At 36.2% G+C, this 19887-nt stretch overlaps 1 protein-coding gene across 1 annotated transcript in view; it reads left to right on the forward strand.

Annotated features, from left to right (window-relative positions):
• Positions 1-19887, forward strand: part of Dnai4 (dynein axonemal intermediate chain 4) — a 60948-nt gene that overhangs the window by 26302 nt on the left and 14759 nt on the right. Inside the window, exons 8-13 of the mRNA XM_070025771.1 lie at positions 2794-2988; positions 5705-5913; positions 15237-15323; positions 16717-16868; positions 19343-19500; positions 19709-19830. Of these exons, the coding sequence (XP_069881872.1) occupies positions 2794-2988; positions 5705-5913; positions 15237-15323; positions 16717-16868; positions 19343-19500; positions 19709-19830 (923 nt within the window). The remainder of the gene's footprint in view (positions 1-2793; positions 2989-5704; positions 5914-15236; positions 15324-16716; positions 16869-19342; positions 19501-19708; positions 19831-19887) is intronic.

A 19887-nucleotide genomic window follows, 5' to 3' on the forward strand; every position in this document is an offset into this window, starting at 1 on the left:
TTTTACCCTTAGGTGCAAAATTCATTTCATTTAGTTTCATAAAAAGTGTAAGCTTTATGTCTAGATTAAAATTATTTCTGCCCATAGATGTCTCTATTATCTACTCTGCAATATTGTAAAGAAATACCTGAGGCAGTTAACATAAAGAGAAAAGGTTTACTTTGGCTCACACTAGTTCTAGTCTAAGATTGAGTGTACATTGCTTTGTAGCTTTGGAAAGGATGAGATACCATGGAAGGAACATGTAGCAAATCAACAACATACTTTATGAGCCAGAAAACAAGAGAGCAGCTGTACAGGCCAGAGCCCCTAAATTCTCCTCAAGACATACCCATATGACCTAAGAACCTCCCACGTGGTTCACAGCATCTCAATACCACCATCCTGGGGACAAAAACTTCATTTAGCACACTGACCTCTAGGGGGCCCTCATCCAAACCGTACCTATGTCCAATTGTCCAATAGTTCCCAGCACCACTTACTGAAAAGGCTAACTTCACTCAATTGAATGCCCTTGCTCCTTTGTCAGATATCAGCTGGCTTCACCAGTGTGATTTAATTCTGGACCCTGTTCTATTTATCAGTTTATCTATTGGTTTGCCAGTACTGCATGCCTTGATTAACGGTAGCTTTAGAGTAATTCTCAGTATCAGTTAGTGTCAGTCATCTGTTTTTGTTTAAGACATGGTTGAATATAAAACGTCATTGTGTGAATTTCTTTGCATTTATCCTCTTTGAGATTCATTTAGTTTCTTGAATCTATTTTTATTTATTTAGCCAAATTTTGAGCATTTTCAATGATCAGTCCTTTACGCTTTTTTTTGTGCTGGTCCTGGGACTTGAATTCAGGGCCTGAGCTTGTCTCTGACCTGCTTTGGCTCAACACTACTGCATTACTACTTGAGCCACAGCTCAAGATTAATTAGAAATACGAGTCTCATGGACTTTTCTGTCTGGCCTAGCTTTGAAAGATTCTCAGATCTCAGCTTCCTGAGTAGCTAGGATTACAGACATGAGCCACCAGTGCCCAGTTTAGTTCTTCATGGTTTTTTTTGTCACACCTTTTTTCCTCTTCTGAATTGCTGATGACATATATGTGTGATCTTTTGTTGCAGTCTCACTGATTTCTGACGCACTGTGCATTCTGTTCAGATTATATTCTCTCTGTTGTAAAGACTGCCATATTGTATTCAAGGTATAAATGTGAAAATGGAACTAGGTAAATTGAGAGGATGCATAGGGTTGGGAGAGATGGGGACAATGATGGAAGGGGTGACACTGATCAAGGTACATTGTACTCACAAACTGACAGGTTGAACTGAAACTCTTCGTACAACTTCTTAATGATAATTTTTTTTTTTTTTTTTGTCGGTCGTGGGGCTTGAACTCTGGGCCTGGGCGCTGTCCCTCAGCTCTTCAGCTCAAGGCGAGCGCTTTACCACTTGAGCCACAGCGCCACTTCCGGTTTTCTGGTGGTTTATTAGAGATAGGAGTCTCACAGTCTCTCCTGCCCGGGCTGGCTTTGAACCGCGATCCTCAGATCTCAGCCTCCTGAGTAGCTAGGATTACAGGCGTGAGCCACCAGCGCCCGGCTTAATGATAATATTTTTAAAGATTGTTATAGTGTTCTTTATTCAGGTTCACTGATTTTTTTCACCTATCCCATTCTGCTGTCAAACTAACTGATATTTAAATTTTTTATTATATTTTCCAGTTCTACACTTTCCATTTGTCTTTTCTTACTTCTAAAACATTGTATTCTTTTTCTTAAGTTTTTTTTTTGCTATTATTTTTTGGTTTGTGAGACAGTTTCACTATATAGCTCAGACTAGCCTTGAAGGATATCAAGGCCAGTTTTGGCTGCACAGTGAAACCCAACTGGGGAAATTGTTTTGGACAATCTATTTGGACTTTCAACTTCCTACTTCTGTTTCCTTAGCGCTGACATTACAGGTATGTGCCACTATACCAGGGAAGAATTTTATAAATTTGAATTATTTTAAGACACTGTAATGTGTCAGAGCAGTAACAAAACTAATACAGTACTGTAGTAGTCCCATAAAGCAATCATCAGGTGAGACCTTTATCTGAAGACTGAATATAAATAAGAAAGCATGCTCTTGTTTGAATGCATCCACTAAAGTTTATCTTTTGGAAATTTAAACCTTGAATTCATATATTGATGGTATGTAGAACTAGGCCTTGGGGAGGCGACTAGGAGGTTTTTTTTGGGGGGTGGTGGTGTCATGGAGGTAGCCTCCCCATAATGAGATTAGTGGTTTCATAAGAAGAGAGATCATAATGTTTGTCTTGCCATGGCATAACAAGAAGGTGCTACCAGCTACAGATGTTGACATGGAACATCTCAGCCTTTAAAGTTATAAGAAATAATATTTTTCTTTCTTTATAAATTACCCAGTCTGTAGTTTTCTGATATAGCAAGAGAAAATGAACTAATACAGATAAATTACCTAATAAAATGTTCATTGCTTAACTTCTGAGAAACTGTGTATATTGATGGTTTAAAATTCCAAAATAAATTATAATAATAAATAATAAATTTCCAAAATAAACACATTAATATGTGTTTATCTTACATTTTATGTGTATATAAAAAGGTTTAATATATATGTACATGTTGTTTAAAGTTTAATATGTGTATATACAAATACATGTGTTGTTGGTAATTGGTATAAAGAGAAATGACAAAATGTCATTTAAAATATTTAGATTGTATGAATCCTCTAACAATATTTGGATATTTTATAATTGCATTCTGTTTACATTTTATAGCTAGTGAAGCTAGTTCTCTAATGGATATAGAAAATGTAATTCTGACTAAAGTGCATGATAATGAAGAAGACCAGTCAGAGGCAATATTAAAATCTGACAATTTTCATCAGGATTTGTTTTTTATGGAACGAGTTTTAATGGAAAATGTGTTTCAGCCAAAGCTTGCAGCTTATCGTCAGCTTCCTATTTTAAAAGGTATTTTTAAAGAACATATTCATGCTTAGACACTCAATTACAAATTTTAAGTGATACTATTATAATCTCTAATCTGGGTTATGATTAGAAGATGTATTTTTATAGTTTTCAACTCTTAACATGTAAGTAACAATAGAGTCCAACCCAGGAAATCCACAAAAGACTGTTCCTTAGATTTAAAATGGAATAAGCACTATGGTTTTTTTCCTCCTAGTCCCCACATTCAATTAGTTACATTTTCTGTAGAATCTCTCATGTTTAATCCTTTTTTCCATTGCCATTAAGTGTTCATATTCTGGATTTTATTACCATTTCCAAATTATATTGCAAAGCAGTCTTCCTACCCTCATTGATACAAAACTCAGCTCATTTATTCACATTTTGTTTTCCTTTCTATTCTTAATTAATTAATTATATAAAATCTTGACTTTGCTGGGGATTGAACCTCAGGTCTTTTGCATATGTTGCTCAATACTCTACATTCACCATATCTCCAGCCTTATTTTATTACATATTTATTTTCTTACTTATTTATTTTTGGCAGTACTAGGGTTTGAATTTAGGGCCTAATCTTTGCTAGGCAGATACCCTATTATGAGCTGTACCTCTAGCCTTCTTTTGAAGGTAATTTTGAAATAGGGTCTTACATTTTGCTTGGGTTCATGAATATTTAGGCTTTCTAGCATAAGTGCAATAACAGTGTATACCACCATACTCATTTTCTTTCATTGAGTGAGAATACACAAAATTCTGTACTCATTATCCTTCCAGTCTTAGGCTCCCAATCTTAGCCTCACACATAACTGTGAGTAAAGGCATGCACCACTATGCCTGGCTATGTATTGAGAAAGGGATTGTATATGTATGCCCAGGCCAGTGTTAAATTAGAGTCCTTCAGGCCAGTGTTAGAGTCCTCCAATCTTGGTCTCCCAAACTGTTTATAGTCTTGAGCCAATAGTATTCTCATTTTTTGTTATTTGTAGTGATGTTATTAGTGGTGATGGAGATTGAATCCAGAGGTATTCCTCTACTAATGAACTATATCCCTAGGTCCTTGAAAGGAATTGATTTTAGAGATGTCAGATTCAATACATGAATGAAGAAAATGAAGGCTATAGAAAAAAAATTTAGGTTACACAGTAAGTGACAAGATTAGGCATTCAGTGAGGGTCTTTTGACCCCAAGTATGGTTCCCTTTCTTCTATACCATCCCACCTTATTGATGCATTCTGACCACTATATAACCATATGGCACTTGATTGCTCAAAAACTTTCAATACCTTCCCACTGTCTAGAATAAACTACACATCTCAGAGTATCTCATCAAAGATGCATGCAACCTAGCCAGATGTTATATCACTAGGTTGCTTTACACCCTAAAAGTTTGCCAAAATAGACTTACTTAGTCACCCTGAAAAGAACCTAAACTTTGATGCCTTAATGCCTTTATCTGAAATCTACTTAACAGTTCGTTCTTGTCATTACATCATCTTTGCCTAGTTTATTCCCAGCTTGCAAATATGGATAAGGGAAAACTCGTTCATTTTTGAGTCTTCAGGTCTAATTAATCTTTTATATGGGTACATGAAAAAACTTGTCACAAATAATGTGACAAATGATTAACTTTAGTTAAATCTAGAAAAAATATTATGATCATTTTAAATTACATTGCTATTCAAAATTTTCATTTTATATGTAAAATTTCAATCCTACATCCTATGTGGATATATTTTTTGAGACAGGGTCTCACTCTGTTGTAAGGCTGACCTTAAACTTACTATATAGCCCGTTAAATTCAAGATGCTACTGCGTCCACCTCCAGAGCATTGAGTTTATAGGCATATGCCACCATATCTGTCACTACTGATTTTTTTTGGGCCAGTGTACTTTTATTCACATTGCATATTTTGGCAGTTTCCAGAGAAGATCAGTGAAGAAATAGAATGAAGAAAAGGCAGGCAGAAGGGCAATGGACTTCTCTATGTTATAGCCTGAGCAAATGAACACATCATCTTCATACTTTGATGTGCCATTCATAAGGGAAATTCCTTTTTTTCAGTATCTATTGAGATAAAATGAAGAAAAAGAACCCACAGAAACCCATTTTTCAGCTGACCAGACTAGCAATAAACCAAGTGTTCCTCTTCAGCCCTAAATTATAATTTGGTTTACACAGACATTTCATTGCAATAAAACATAACAATGGTCCACTTTATGGGTGATATTATAGTATTGGTCTCAGTTAATAAGAGATAGACCTACTGGTTTGACATAAGTACATCAGAGGTTAGGATTTAAATCTGACAAGATGTAAGGGAACTTATACCTTAGTTAAATTGTGTGTGTGGGTGTTCCTTGGTATAAGTTAAAATACCGTCTACAGTATATAGGTTGCATTTGACTTCTTTTCCAATTTAGAAACAGTCACAATACCTAACTTATCTTTTGTCCTTTAGAGGCATTACATTTTTCATCTGAATGTGCCACTGTGGCTTATTTATTGAATGGTCAGAAAAGCTGCTAGCTTTTAGTGGCATCTAGAGCAACCAAAGACTGCAGAAATCTAGACACGATTCAAGGTGCTCTATTATTTCAGCTGTAAAATCCAGCAGATCCAATAATACTTGAAGTGTCAGTGATGTAGATGCTGTTTGAAGACTCTGACAGCCTTTTAGATTATAGAGGACAATAATGTTTCTATTTGATTTAATTTTAGAACCTGAGCCTGAAGAGCCTGAAGACTTTTTAGAAGGTGAGAACCTGGAAGAGGCAGAGGATGAATATAAGAAGGAGGAGGAAGAAGAAGGAGAAATACATGCAGAAGAATCAACAATACCAGCTAATTTGGAACGACTTTGGTCTTTTTCCTGTGACTTAACCAAAGGCCTTAATGTGAGCAGCCTTTCCTGGAATAAAGCAAATCCAGTAAGTTATCAGCCACTTTATTAATCTCATCAATTTTTTAAAGCAATGGTTGAATTAATAATCAAACTTTCTTCCCTCCCTACAGAGCATAGTCCTTAGTTTTAAAATTCCTAAAACAGCTGGGTGCCAGTGGCTCATGCCTGTAATCCTAGCTACCCAGGAGGCTGAGATCTGAGGATCATAGTTCAAAGCCAGCCTGGGCAAGAAAGTCTGTGAGATTCTTATCTCCAATTAAGCACCAGAAAACTGGAAGTGGCACTGTGGCTGAAGTGGTAGAGTGCTCATCTTGAGCTGAAGAGCTGAGGAACAGCACCAGGCCCAGAGTTCAAGCCCCACAACCAACCAAAAAAAATTTCTCTAAAACAAATTTATGTTTTCCAAAGCATAAAATGCAAATAGTTATGAAACAATGTTCTTTTCCTTATATATAAAAATATTACTTTTATTTTAGGATATACACTTGGGATATGACATATTCTGAATCCATGTTAGTACTGAAAATTATACCAGAGTAGTTTATCTAATTTAACATACCAAAACTCTTGTACCCAATGCCTCCTGAAAGAAGTCATATTTGGAAGTGTATGCTTAACTCAGTGACCTTAGAAATGTGCAAAATCATTCTGAGATTTTCTAATTTTAACAAATACTTAGGTAGCACTATATCTTACCTATATTAATACACTTCTATAAGGTAGATACTAACATTTCCTCTATTAAGGTATGGAAACTGTAGCATAAAAAGCATAAATAACTTGCCCAATATTATGCAACTAGTAGGTGAAACAGCCAGGGTCTAAACACATATATCAGCTACCAGAATGTTCATCTTTAGCTACTGCACTGTCAAAAGTCATTTTGTGCAAAGAAGATCATCAAGCTGAGGAATGCTTTGCTTGCTTTAAAAAAATTATAGAGGAGAGACAGAGGAAGATGGCAGTGGAGCAGCTCGGGGCTAACCAAGCTCTCATGAAGAAACCAGTTTCAGTGTTCCAGTGAAAACCAAGGCAAGAGAGTCACACCATGTGTGCCATCATAGTACAGAGAGTTTGGCCAGACAGGAAAAATTCAGGCACCTTGTTTAAGGAGTCAGATTTGTGGGCTGGGACTGTTGCTTAGTGGTAGAATGCTTGCCTAGCATACATGAAGCCCTGGGATTGATTCCTCAGTGCTACATAAACAGAAAAAGCTGGAAGTGGTACAGTGGCTCAAGTGGTAGAGTGCTAGACTTGAGCAAAAGAAGCTCAGTGCCCAGGCCCTGATTTCAAGCCCCAGGACTGGCAAAGTCAGAGAGAGAAGAGTGGGGGGGGGAAGAGGAGAGGAGAGAGAGATTTGAGCACTCACCGGTGGCCATGGTGGCAGTGGTGGCAGCAGTGGCTACTGCTGTCATATCAACAGACACAGCCTGGAACAAAGAATGAGAATGGCTTCAACTCATTGCCAGCACAAGCTGCCAAGGAGCAGAAATTTTCATCCTGCTGATCACAGACAGATGCAGATGGCAGATGGCCTCAAAACCAAAGGAAAGGCATGAGTACCCCACAAGACATTCCCACTCTTTCTCACAGAATAGCATTTGGAAGGTAGGCCCTCCCCCACCACTGGAGAAGAACACTATCTTGATACTGGCAAAGACTGGGGCAGAGCAGCTAGCAGATAACTCAGGCCTTAGAAATAGACACTGACAAGCCAGTTTTGAACAGGGAAAAGGAACCTGACCAATGGGGTTCAGCTCCACCAAGGGGGAGTTGCCTTTCCCTGAGAGGAGGAAGCTCCACCCAGGGCAGGGTGACTTTCCACAATGGGTAAACACAGCCAGAAGTGGACCCAGCCCTCTGTAGCATGAGCTGCAGTCCCAGCTTCAGAAAGCTAAAAGAAAAACAATTTGAAACTGTATACTACATAAATCCTGAGAGGGGCTCCAGGCTTGGCCACAAGACTGTTTTCCCCTCAGGGAAAAGCTACTGATTACTGACAGGCCACAACCCCACCTACATTCAAGCTCCCTCACGGTGACTCCAAGTTAGAAGAAGCAGCCCTCTCCCTCTTGTGTGAAACACACAGCAGATTGCGCTTCCACTGAACTAGTCTGGAGGAGGGTCACATAGTCTCTGTGCTGGTAAGGCAGAGCTTTGTTCTGTCTGCTCAAACAAACTGATTTAAGAAACCGACGAAGCTACAGGAAAAACCAAACACCACAAGCAAATTAGAGACTCCAACAAGAGACTAGATACAGACACAGGGAAGACACAAGAATCCCCAAATAAATTAAAGAATTCTTTTTCTACTAAATTAATTTTTTCTACTTTTTTCATTATTTTTATTTTATTTTTTCTTTTGTTTTTTCTTTTTTCTTTTTTCCCATTTCCATTTTTGTCTTTTTTCTTTTTTTTCTCTACTTAATTGCTATTCTGTTCATTGCAGATATGTACCCGTCTTTAATTTTTAGGTCTTATCCTTCATTGTGTGCAAACTTTATTCAGACAAAGAGTACTTAATTCTCAATTTCTCAACCTAAGTTCCTTTAATTGTAGTATTATTTCTTTATACTTATATAATTTTTAAGTTTTTTATTAAAAATGTTAAATTTCTTTTCTTTTTTCCTTTTTCCTTTTGTTTCTTCTCCTTTCTTTCTCTCTTTTTCTTCTCTCTGAATTTAGGTCTTAGTTATCTTCCCTCTCTTCTTTTTTCTCCCTACATTGCTCTAATCTTATTTTCACATCACAATTCTCTCTATACCTATTAATTTCTAGTCCCCTGACTCCTTCTTTGATTTTCTTAGTCCATTGATCCCTAGTTGTTTGTTGTTGAACTAAACTGTATCTGTACTCATTTTGACTGTGTAAAAAAAATCGGTGCAACTACTGGGCTCTGGGTTGATGCTTGCCTTAAACAGTGTTCTAGTTAGAAATTAGTTTTGCTTTCATACCCAAATGGGCAGAGCAAGATGTAGAAACACAAGAAAAATGGCAAGTCAATAACCTCATCTTTTGCTCATGATAAACAGGCAACAGAGTAGTTGATAAATAATCCAGAGGAGAGTTCTCAAAATGTTCTACAAACACTAGTGATGAATGACAAGATTGAAACATTGCAAAGGGCTAGGGCAATGCATGAGTATGATGAAGCTAACTGAATATTAATAGAGGAATTGCATGAGCATGATGAGGCTAATCAAAGATTAATGGAAGAATTGTGTGAGCACGATAAAAATAAACAAAGATTAATAGAGGGATTCATGGAATCCAACAAACAGAAAGCTAGAGAAACCCATGAAGGCCACAAACAGAAAGTTGAATGAATTCCAACAGAAGGAAAAGGAGCCCAATGAAAATGTAACCACTCAACTAAGGGATTTGAGAGTGAACACTGAAAACCAAATCAAGGAGGTAATAACATCCATACAAGACCTAAAACAAAGCTCCAACAAAGAAAGTGAAGCCATCAAATCAGACCAATTAGAAGGAAAGGAAATAAAAACAAAGTAGAAAGTCTTGACAGTAGGCTAGACCATGCAGAAAATTGAATTTCTGGGATTGGAGATAGCCTAGACATTATAAAGAAAGATAAGATTCAAGACAAATCCAAGAAATATGAAAGACCCATTCAACAGATAGACGACACCATCAGAAGGCCTAATTTAAGGCTGATAGGTATAGAGGAGGGCCTAGAGACAGAAGCTAAAGGTCTAGGAAGTTTATTTAACAGAATCCTAGCAGAGAATTTCTGAAATATACAATCAGATAGGTCCATTTAGAAACAAGAAGCCTTTAGAAAACCAAATAGACCAGACCAGAAGAGGACATCCAATCATCCACACTGTAATCTGCACAGGATCAATAGAGACCAGATAAAGGATCCTTAAAGCTGTCAGGGAGAAAAGATCAGTCACCTATAAAGGAAAACCAGTCAGAATAGCTACAGAGACAATGAAAGCAAGAAGAGCCTGGAATGATGTATGCCACATCCTAAAGACAAACAACTATCAATGAAGAATTTTGTACCCAGCTAAACTCTATTTCATAACAAAGGGACAAATAAAAACCTTCCATACACCAAAGAAAAATTGTAACAATGTATCTCCACTAAACCAGCCATACAAAACATACTTAAAGATACTCCACACATAGAAAACCAACAAGAGCACCACAAAGGCCAAGAAACGGCCCCCAAACAGAGAATCATACTAGGAACGCAGTAGGCACAGCTCCTAAGAAGATGGATAACATGGCAGGAACTACCAAACACTTCTCAATCCTAACTCTCAATATTAATGGACCCAATTAAGCAACAGATTTCAAGTTGGATCACAAAGCAAGATACTTCCATCTTGTGCCTTCAAGAGACACACCTTGCCCACAAAAACAAACATATTCTGAAAGTGAAAGGCTAGAACCAAATCTACCAAACAAATAGCCCCCATAAACAGGCAAGAGTTGCAATCCTAATATCAGATAAAATAAACTTCAAATTAAAATTAGCAGGAAGAGAAAAAGAAGGACATTACATACTAATAAAGGGATCTCCCCTACATGAGAATATAATAATTTTGAACATCTATTCACAAAATGCCATAGCACCCAAATTTATCCAAAAATATTACTTTCTCTAAAATCACCATAGATCCCATGACATTAATTGTTGGGAACTTTAACATGCTACTCTCCCTGCGATACAGATCAACCTGGAAAAAACTCAACTGAGAAACCTTGGACCTAAACAACTAGACTTAATAGACATCTACACAATATTTCACCCAACAGCATCAGAATACGCATTCTTCTCAGCAGCACATGGAACATTCTCCAAAAGAGAACACATTTTAGGTCACAAAGCAAATCTGTCCAAATTCAGAAACATTGAATCCATGCCCTGCATTCTTTCAAACACAAGGAATGAGACTAGAATTCAACACTGAAAGCCACCAAAGAAAATCCTGTAACACATGGAGACTGAACAACGCACTGTTGAACCACCATTGGGTCATCGAAGAGATTGGAAAGGAAATTCAAATCTTTGTGGTATTTAACAAAAATAAACATACAAATTACCAGCTCCTCTGGGACATAGAAAAGGCAGTACTTAGAGGAAAATTCTACATCAACAAATTGGAGAGATCTCAAACCAACAATTTAATGATGTACCTGAAGCTCCTTGGAAAAGAGCAACAAGCCAAAGCCCAATCCAGTAGATGGAAACAAATAATTAAAAATAAATCAGAATTAGATGATTAGAGTTTAAAAAGAAAAACCCATAGTGCAGGTGGACCCATTGCAACAATGAAATGTACAAGATGCTATGTTGAAAAACAAACTTTACAACTTTGGGGGTTGTGGGGGCAGTAGATGTAAGGGCAGGGATGGTAAGGGGAAACAAAGGAGGAGGCAACAATACTTGATAAGAAATATATTCATTACCTTGCTCGTGTAATTGTAACCCCTCTGTATGGTATGTTCACAATGAAAAAAACTTTATTGAAAAAAACATAGAAATAATCAACAAAACAAAGAGTTGGTTCCTTGAAAAAATTAACAACATTGACATTCTCTTCTTTTTCTGGAAACAAAAATCAAAGATGAAAATGGAAACATCACCACAGAAACAACAAAGATTCAGAACATTATAAGGGAATACTTCTCAACCTTTATGCTAACAAATTTGAGAATATGGAAGAAATGGAAGAATTTTTAGCAAATATTGATATCTTCAAACTAAACCAAGATAATTTAAACCAACTTTACAGACCCATATCAAGCATCGAAATAGAAGCAGCAATAAGAGACCTCAGATCCAAGAAAAGCCCAAGACCAGATGGTTTCACAGCTGAATTCTACAAGGCAGAACTCACACCAATACTCCTCCAACTCTATAAAGCTCCAACCAAACTCTATAAAGCTATCATAACCCTCATCCCAAAAAACCAGGCAGGGATGCATCAAAGAAAGAACTGTACACCCATTTCTTTGATGAACATTGATGCAAAACTTCTCAACAAAATTCTGGGCAATTGATTTCAACAATTCATCAAAAAAATCATACATCATGATTAAACAGGTTCATTTCAGGGATGCAAAGGTGGTTCAATAAATGCAAATCAATTAATGTAATTCATCACATCAATAAGAGCAAGGATAAGAACCACATGATTATCTCAATAGATGCAGAAAAAGTATTTGACACGATCCAACACCCCTTTATGATGAAGGCTCTGGAAAAACTAAGAATCCATGGAAATTTCCTCAATATAATAATGGTTGTGTTTGACAGACCTACAGCCAGCATTATAATTAATGGCGAAAAGCTAAAGCCATTTTCTCTAAATTCAGGAATGAGATAAGGATGTTCACTCTCTCCACTCCTCTTCACTTTAGTATTAGAATGCCTACTTAGAGTAATAAGACAAGATGAAAATATAAAGGGGATCCAGATAGGGAAAGATAAAGTAAAACTCTCCCTCTTTGCAGATGACATGAACCCCATGGACCTACTTCCAAGTTATGCTGATTTGGAACTTTGGCAAAGTAGCAGGGTATAAAATTAACCCTCAAAAATCAATAGCTTTTCTGTATAACAATGATGAGAAGAGCACAGCTGAAAAAATAAAATACCTAGGAATTAACCTGAAAAAGGAAATTAAAGTATAACTAAGCAAGTGGAAAAATCTCCCATGCTCCTAGATTTAGAGGATTAACATCGTGAAAATGGCAATACTGCCAAAGACTATCTACAAATTCAACGCAATACCCATCAATATCACAACCTCATTCTTCAGTGAAATAGAAGCAGCAATCCAATAAAAAACCTTGAACAGCAAAAACAATCCCTAGCAGAAAGAACAATGCTGGAGGAATATCAATACTAAAACTTCAAACTCTACTACAAAGCCATAGTAATCAAAAGAGCTTGGTACTGGCAGAAGAACAGACCTGAGGACCAATGGAATAGAACTGAAGACCCAGAAATGAACCCACCAACCTATAGCCATCTAATCTTCAATAAGGGAGCTAAAAAAAAATAGAATGGAAGAAAGACAGCCTCTTCAGTAAATGGTGCTGGCAAAACTGGTTCAACACTTATAGAAAACTAAACCTAGATCCTTATATATCACCCTGGATCAGAATCAACTCCAAATGGATCAAAGACCTTGAAGTCAAAGCAGACACCCTGAAAACATTACAAGAAGGAATAGGAGAAACTCTAGGGTTCCTTGGCACAGGCCAAAATTTTCTTAATAAAGACCCAGAAACACAACAAATCAAAGAAAGGCTGGACAAATGGGATTGCATGAAATTGCAGAGCTTCTGCATGGCAAAGGACATAGCTAGCAAGATCAATAGAAAGCCCACAGATTGGGAGATCTTCACTAGTCATGTAACAGACAAGGGCCTCATATCTAAAGTATACTTAGAACTCAAAAATTAAATCCCCTAGCAACAAATCCTCAGAGAAACAACTGCCGGATTAATAAGTGGGCTAAAGAGAGATTTCTCTGAAGAAGAAATTAGAATGGTCACTAGACACATGAAGAAATTCTTACCTCTCTGGTCATAAAAGAAATGCAAATCAAAACAACATTGAGATTTAACTTCACCCCAGTTAGAATGGCTATAATCAAGAAATCTATTAACAACAGATGCTGGAGGGGTTGTGGCCAGAAGGGAACCCTACTGCATTGTTGGTGGGAATGTAAACTTGTTCAACCACTTTGGAAAGTAGTATGGAGGTTCCTCAAAAGACTCCACATAGAGCTCCCCTATGACCCAGCAATCTCACTTCTGGGAATTTACCCCAATGATCACAAACAAGGCCATACTAAAGCTACCAGCACAACTATGTTTATTGCAGCATTATTTACCATTGTTAAGATACAGAGCCAACCCAGATGCCCCTCAGTAGATGAATGGATTAAGAGAATGTTGTGTATATATACAATGGAATTCTATGCCTCCATCAGAAAAAAAATGACACTGCCCCATTTGTTATAAAATGGAAAGTGAAGAAAGCAAAGTAAGCCAGATGCAAAGAAATATAGATCCCATTGTTTCCTTTATTTGCAATAACTAGTATACATTTAGGATAATCTTACCAGATGAGGAGAAAAGCTCAAAAGCTATGTACATATGACCATATACTAATTGCATATATCCTTTGGTATGAAAATTCCCCTGTGGAAGCATATAAGAGAAGCTCTTGAGTAATTCTTAGAAAGAGTAATTGCCTATGCAGAGTCTGGAGAAAACAAACTGGGGTTTGTCACTATCAGTGACAAGGGTAGTAGTGATAATTATTTAAGACAGGGGCAATTATGGAGAGATGATTGGAATGAAACTATGATGGTGACCAGAAAATACAGTATTTTAAAAACAAAGATTCTGATGAAAAAGGGTGGGTATGTTTGGCTAGTGATTAAACATTTGTCTATATGTATATTTACAGATCTATTTCTTTTTAAAATTGTTGTTGGTTAATACTATGTTGTTCTTGAATTAGGGAGAAGCAGACATCTAGTACTGTTTTCCATGATCTTTTCTGACATTCTTTATGATGCTTTCATGTATACTTGCAATATATTACAGAATTATTCACTCTTTTTTCTTCCCCATTTCCCTTCTCCTTCTAAGTAGTCTCATCTTTTAGTTCTATATTTATCTTATAAATTATTGTTTATATATATATATAATTCATACATGAATATGTGTCTTTTTGGTCTAGTTTCCAAATACATAGTCATTTTTTGAAGTAATTACTGTACTACCCAATTTGTGCTACCATAACAAAGTACTGTAGATTGTAGTTTAAACAACAGCCTGTGATTTACTGGGAAGTCCAAGATCAAAGTGTTAACTGAATTTGGTTGCCAGCAATCTGTGTTCTCCCCAAGATGTTGCAGAGGGAGAGGAAGAGGGAGAAGGAGAGAGACAGAGACAGAGACAGACAGACAGACAGACAGACAAACAGAGACAGACAAAGTGTTAGGCACATGGAAGGAAACAATCCATAGCACCTAAACCTGTGTGTTTTACTTTGCACTCTCCCCTCCTCACTCTTTCCCTCCTTTTCTCTCCTCTTCTTCCCTCCCCTCTTCTCCCTTCCCATACTCTCCTTTCTTTTCCCTTCCTTCTCTACTCCTCTGTCCTCCCACTCCCTTTCTCTTTTCAGTGCTGAAGATTGAATCCAAGGCATTTTGTATGCTAAGCACGTGTTGTCCACTAAACTACGTTCCTAGTCCTCTTATTAGGATTTTTAAATATAGTTCCTCATGCCTCTGCCAATATTTTTTGTGCTATTTTGTCTTATTTTAAATTTATTTCTCTGAATTTTAGGACCTTTTGGCTGTTGGCTATGGGCACTTTGGATTTAAAGAACAAAAACGAGGATTGGCTTGCTGCTGGTCAATAAAGAATCCCATGGTAACCCTAATAGGAATAGGAATCATTTTTATTTTAGTTAAATGTTAAACAAAGTTTTCATAAAGCATGTAATTATATCTAATAACTAAACAAAATCTATGATATTTTATCAATCAAGACTTTTGCACTTTGCTTTAAACATATGATAAAATTTGTTCTTGTTGACATAAAAGGAATTCGATTATTAAGTCACTTAATAAATATTTATTAAGACTCAAGATGCTGCTAGATATAGTGATATAAATTCAAACCATTACTAAAGAAGAATGCAATCTACACCGAAAATCATATGAAAATGACACATCTTTTTTTCTAGTTGGTGGTTTCTTAATGTATGAATAGCTTCTTCATACCTGATCTTTGTGTTTCCTCAACAGATTTAATCTGTTAAGGTTAATAAGTCTTACTGCCATGAATTTTACAAAGAGAATGAATAATAAGTAATTTTTTGTTACTTCATAAGTTTACATTTAGTTCTACTTCAAAACTCAAGTGTAAAGTGGAAAACTTGGAGAAGGGTAAGGACAACATATACAATGATTAAAATGATTATAATAGCCCCAAACTGTCAGGAGGCTAAGTATATATAGAAATATATGTTATTTTAAATTTGGAAGGATTGACAGAATTGTCAGTAGTTTGTCATCTTTTCCACATAGATGGTTAGAAAGTGATTTAAACTAGACATAAGTTGTAAAATAGAGTATGTTAGAAACTTTTGGTAGAGTTTTCTATTTAGTATTTAGAATAGATAACCCAAGTTCTAAAACAACTGCTGGAAACAGCATTTGTCTGTCAAGATGATTAGCACGTGCAAGATTATTTGTTTGTAGCTCACTGTGTGTTTCCGTATATAGGTAAATATGTGACGGTAATATTAATCCTACTGAAAGATTACCAAAATGTGACAATTGCTATAGAAACCCACAAAATATTTTGTAAAGTGATTGAGAAAAATAAATATATCAAGATCCAGGAAATAACTAATTGAGATTTTAATTATAGTTGTTTTTGTTTTGTTTTTGTTTTTGTTTTTGGTCAGTTGTGGGGCTAGAACTCTAGGCCTGGGCACTGTCCCTCAGCTCTTCAGCTCAAGGCTAGCGTTCTACCACTTGAGCCCCAGTGCCACTTCCAGCCTTTTCTGTTGATGTGATGCTGAGGAATCAAACCCAGGGCTTCATGCATGGGAGGCAAGCACTCTACCACTGAGCCACCTTCCCAGCCTATTTTTATATTTGAAGTTATAGAGACTAGAGTAATTAAACGTAGACTAACACTTTTTCTCATCTCTGCTATCATCAGAGTAGTCTCAGCCTCCATCATACCTTGCCTTATTGTGATTGTAATCTATAAACCTAAGTTTAAATGTAATATGATGACTTTTTTCCCTCAGTGGCCAGAGCGTATTTTTCATAGTACATATGGAGTTACTACTGTGGATTTTTCCATTGGAACACCTAACTTGTTAGCAGTTGGATTTCACAATGGCACAATTGCAATTTATAATGTACAGAGCAAGAGTAATGTTCCAGTTCTGGACTGTAGGTAAGCATCCAAGGATGATATTAATATTTAGTGCATGCTTTTTTTCAGGAAGATTGTTGTAATGTTACTTTTGAATGAATTACTTTATTACTGAGAATGATTTAATTAGTTTTGAAACATTTAATACTCCTTCATATTGTCTCTCCATTTGGAACGCTCTGTCTTAATTTATCTCCATCATCTTTTCTACCATCCTCACCAGCAAAATTCCTTGGTTTAATGCCTTGTAAACAATTCTTAAGTATAGTTTTGGTGCCACTTTTCTCAGAAACCTCATTCCTTTTGTGCATCCTATCTATAACTTCATCATCACATTTGTCATATTATATGTAAATTATTTGTAGAAATAATATTGTAAGAATATCTATACTACTAAAAATAATTGCACATACAATCTATATCTAATGACAATGGATTTTTTCATAAAAATTCAAACTCAATTCTAATACTCACATGGAAGCACAAAAGGTAAAAAATAGTCAAAATGATCCTGAACAAAAAGAAAGAACAATGCTGAAAGTACTGTATTATCTGATTAGTATCTGATTTCAAATTATTCTAAGAGCTAGGATAAGTAACAAAACAGCATGACACTGGCACAAATATAGACACACAGAGAAATTGAACAGAACAGAAGGACCAGAAATGAGCCCATACAACTACAGCTATCGGATATTTTACAAAGGTCTCAAAAATATATGATGGAGACAGCCATTTCAACAAATGAGGCTGAGAAAACTAAATTTCCACAGGTAGAAGAATCTAAATCTAGAATCCTATCTCACATGGTATATAAATATGTATCCAAAATGGGTAAAAGGACTCCAGTTACCTAGGAAGTAAGAACAAGACTTGACTCCTGTGATCACATCAAATTAAACATTTTCTGGGGAAAAAAAGCTGCCGAATATCCAACAAAACAATTACCAGAATGAAGAGAGAGTTGGGCACTGGTGGTTCATGCCTACAATACGAGCTACTCAGGAAGCTGAGATCTGAGGATCACAGTTCAAAGTCAGTCCAGACAGGAAAGTCCGTGAGACTCTTAACTCCAATAAACTGCTCAATGAAGAGAGGTTATCAACAGAATGGAAAAAAAAATCTTTCCCAAAAGATTAATATCCTGAATAGTTAAATGCTCACAGAAAATTCTTCAAAGAAAATGGCCAAGAAGTACATAAAATTATTCAATATCCATAAAACATATGGATGTATAGCCACATGTCCTTTGATATAAAGGAAATACAAATCAAAACAATACCGAGATCCAGGCACTGGTATCTCATGCTTATAATCTCAGCTACTCAAGAATCTAAGATGCGAGGGTCTCAGTTTGAAGCCAGCCCAGTCAGGAAAGCCTGTGAGATTTTTTATCTCCTATTAACTATATAAAAAAGCCAGAAATGGAGCTGTGGCTCAAGTGGTAAAGCACTAGCCTTGAGCAAAAAGCTCAGGAACAGTGCCCAGGCCCTGAGTTCAGGCCCAGGACTGGCTTGAACTCAAGAAATTCCATCTCACCCCAGTTAGAATGGCAAGAATAAAAACAAGAAGATTGAATGCTGAGAATGCAGGAGAAAGGAGCCATTTTACACACTTGGTGTGGGAATGCAATTACCCATTCTGGAAATTGGCGTGGAAGTTCCTAAAAGATCTGAAAATAATATATATACATATATATGTACACACATTGTGTGTGTGTGTGTGTGTGTGTGTGTGTGTGTGTGTGTGTGTGTTTAGTGTGACATGAATATAAAAGAGGGACTGTTTGGGGGTAGGAAATAGTGGGAAGGGGAAAGGAGGAAGAAATGAGAGCATGCATGGGGAGGTGAATATTATTGAAGTACTTCTTATACATGTATAAAAATGGAATGACTCAAGTGGTAGAGCAACTGCCTAGTAACCATGAAGCCCTGAGTTCCATCCTAGTGCTACAAAAATAGGTTAAAATGAAAATAGAATAATGATTCTTACTAAAATATTTTTAAGTGTGGCCAAGGAGACAAGAAAATGCAATATATGGTGTGAATTTGATCAGAGAATATGCATGTATGGAAATATCACAATAAAAACCATTTGTACAACAATAATACCAAGAAAAATAATAAAATTTAAGAAGTAAAAATTTGTACAATAAAACTATGAAAAAATTAATGTAGAGAATATAAAAGTAGATTTTGAGAAAACAATATTTGTTTTTGTATTTCTGCTAAGATAGAAGATAGACCAGTACAATCTTCTGCTAAGATAGACCAGTGCAATCTTCCTTTTGTAAGTAATAAGAAAATCTTTGATGAATATAAGTTTAAAGTGATTCTCTTTCCTATTTGCAAAATACTTGACTCCAGTTTTGAAAATTAAATCATCATTATATTAGTAGGTAACAATTTTGTATTATCCTTTAGTATAGCTGTCCTTCTACTATTATGTTTAAAAACATTTAATTGTTTGTATATTTGTCATTTTCCCTGTTTCAGTGAATCTCCTCTAAAACATTTGGGACCTATATGGCAGTTACAGTGGATAGAACAAGATCGGGGAACAACAGGTGATGACAAAAGGGAAATCCTTGTTTCTATCTCAGCGGATGGAAGAATATGCAAGTGGGTCATACGGAAGGGACTAGACTGTCATGGTAAGGAACAAAGAGTTCTTATATGATTAAAAAAAAAACAGGGTTTAGTTGTTTTATAGGCATCTAGTTCTTAGTTTTGTTAATTTTAATTTAATCACATGAAAATGATGGCAGAAGCCATAATGTTATTGGCAGAAAGATTACCTAATACTTGCAGGATTGTTCGTGTGGTAAATAACAGGTCATATATCTTTTCCTTTAAATAAAGATCTGATGCGATTAAAGCGAACAAGTCTAGGTAGCAACAAAAAAGGAGGGGAAAAGGAGAAGAAAGGTGAAGCTTTGATATCTCGACAGGCACCTGGAATGTGTTTTTCTTTTCATCCGAAGGTAAATTATTATTACTATTACATTTGTCTCTTCCAAGAATTGAAGTATATGAAGACA

This window comes from Dipodomys merriami, unplaced genomic scaffold, assembly GCF_024711535.1.
Source record: "Dipodomys merriami isolate MVZ:Mamm:240054 unplaced genomic scaffold, mDipMer1.0.p SCAF_172, whole genome shotgun sequence".
NCBI classification, from domain to species: Eukaryota; Metazoa; Chordata; class Mammalia; order Rodentia; family Heteromyidae; genus Dipodomys; species Dipodomys merriami.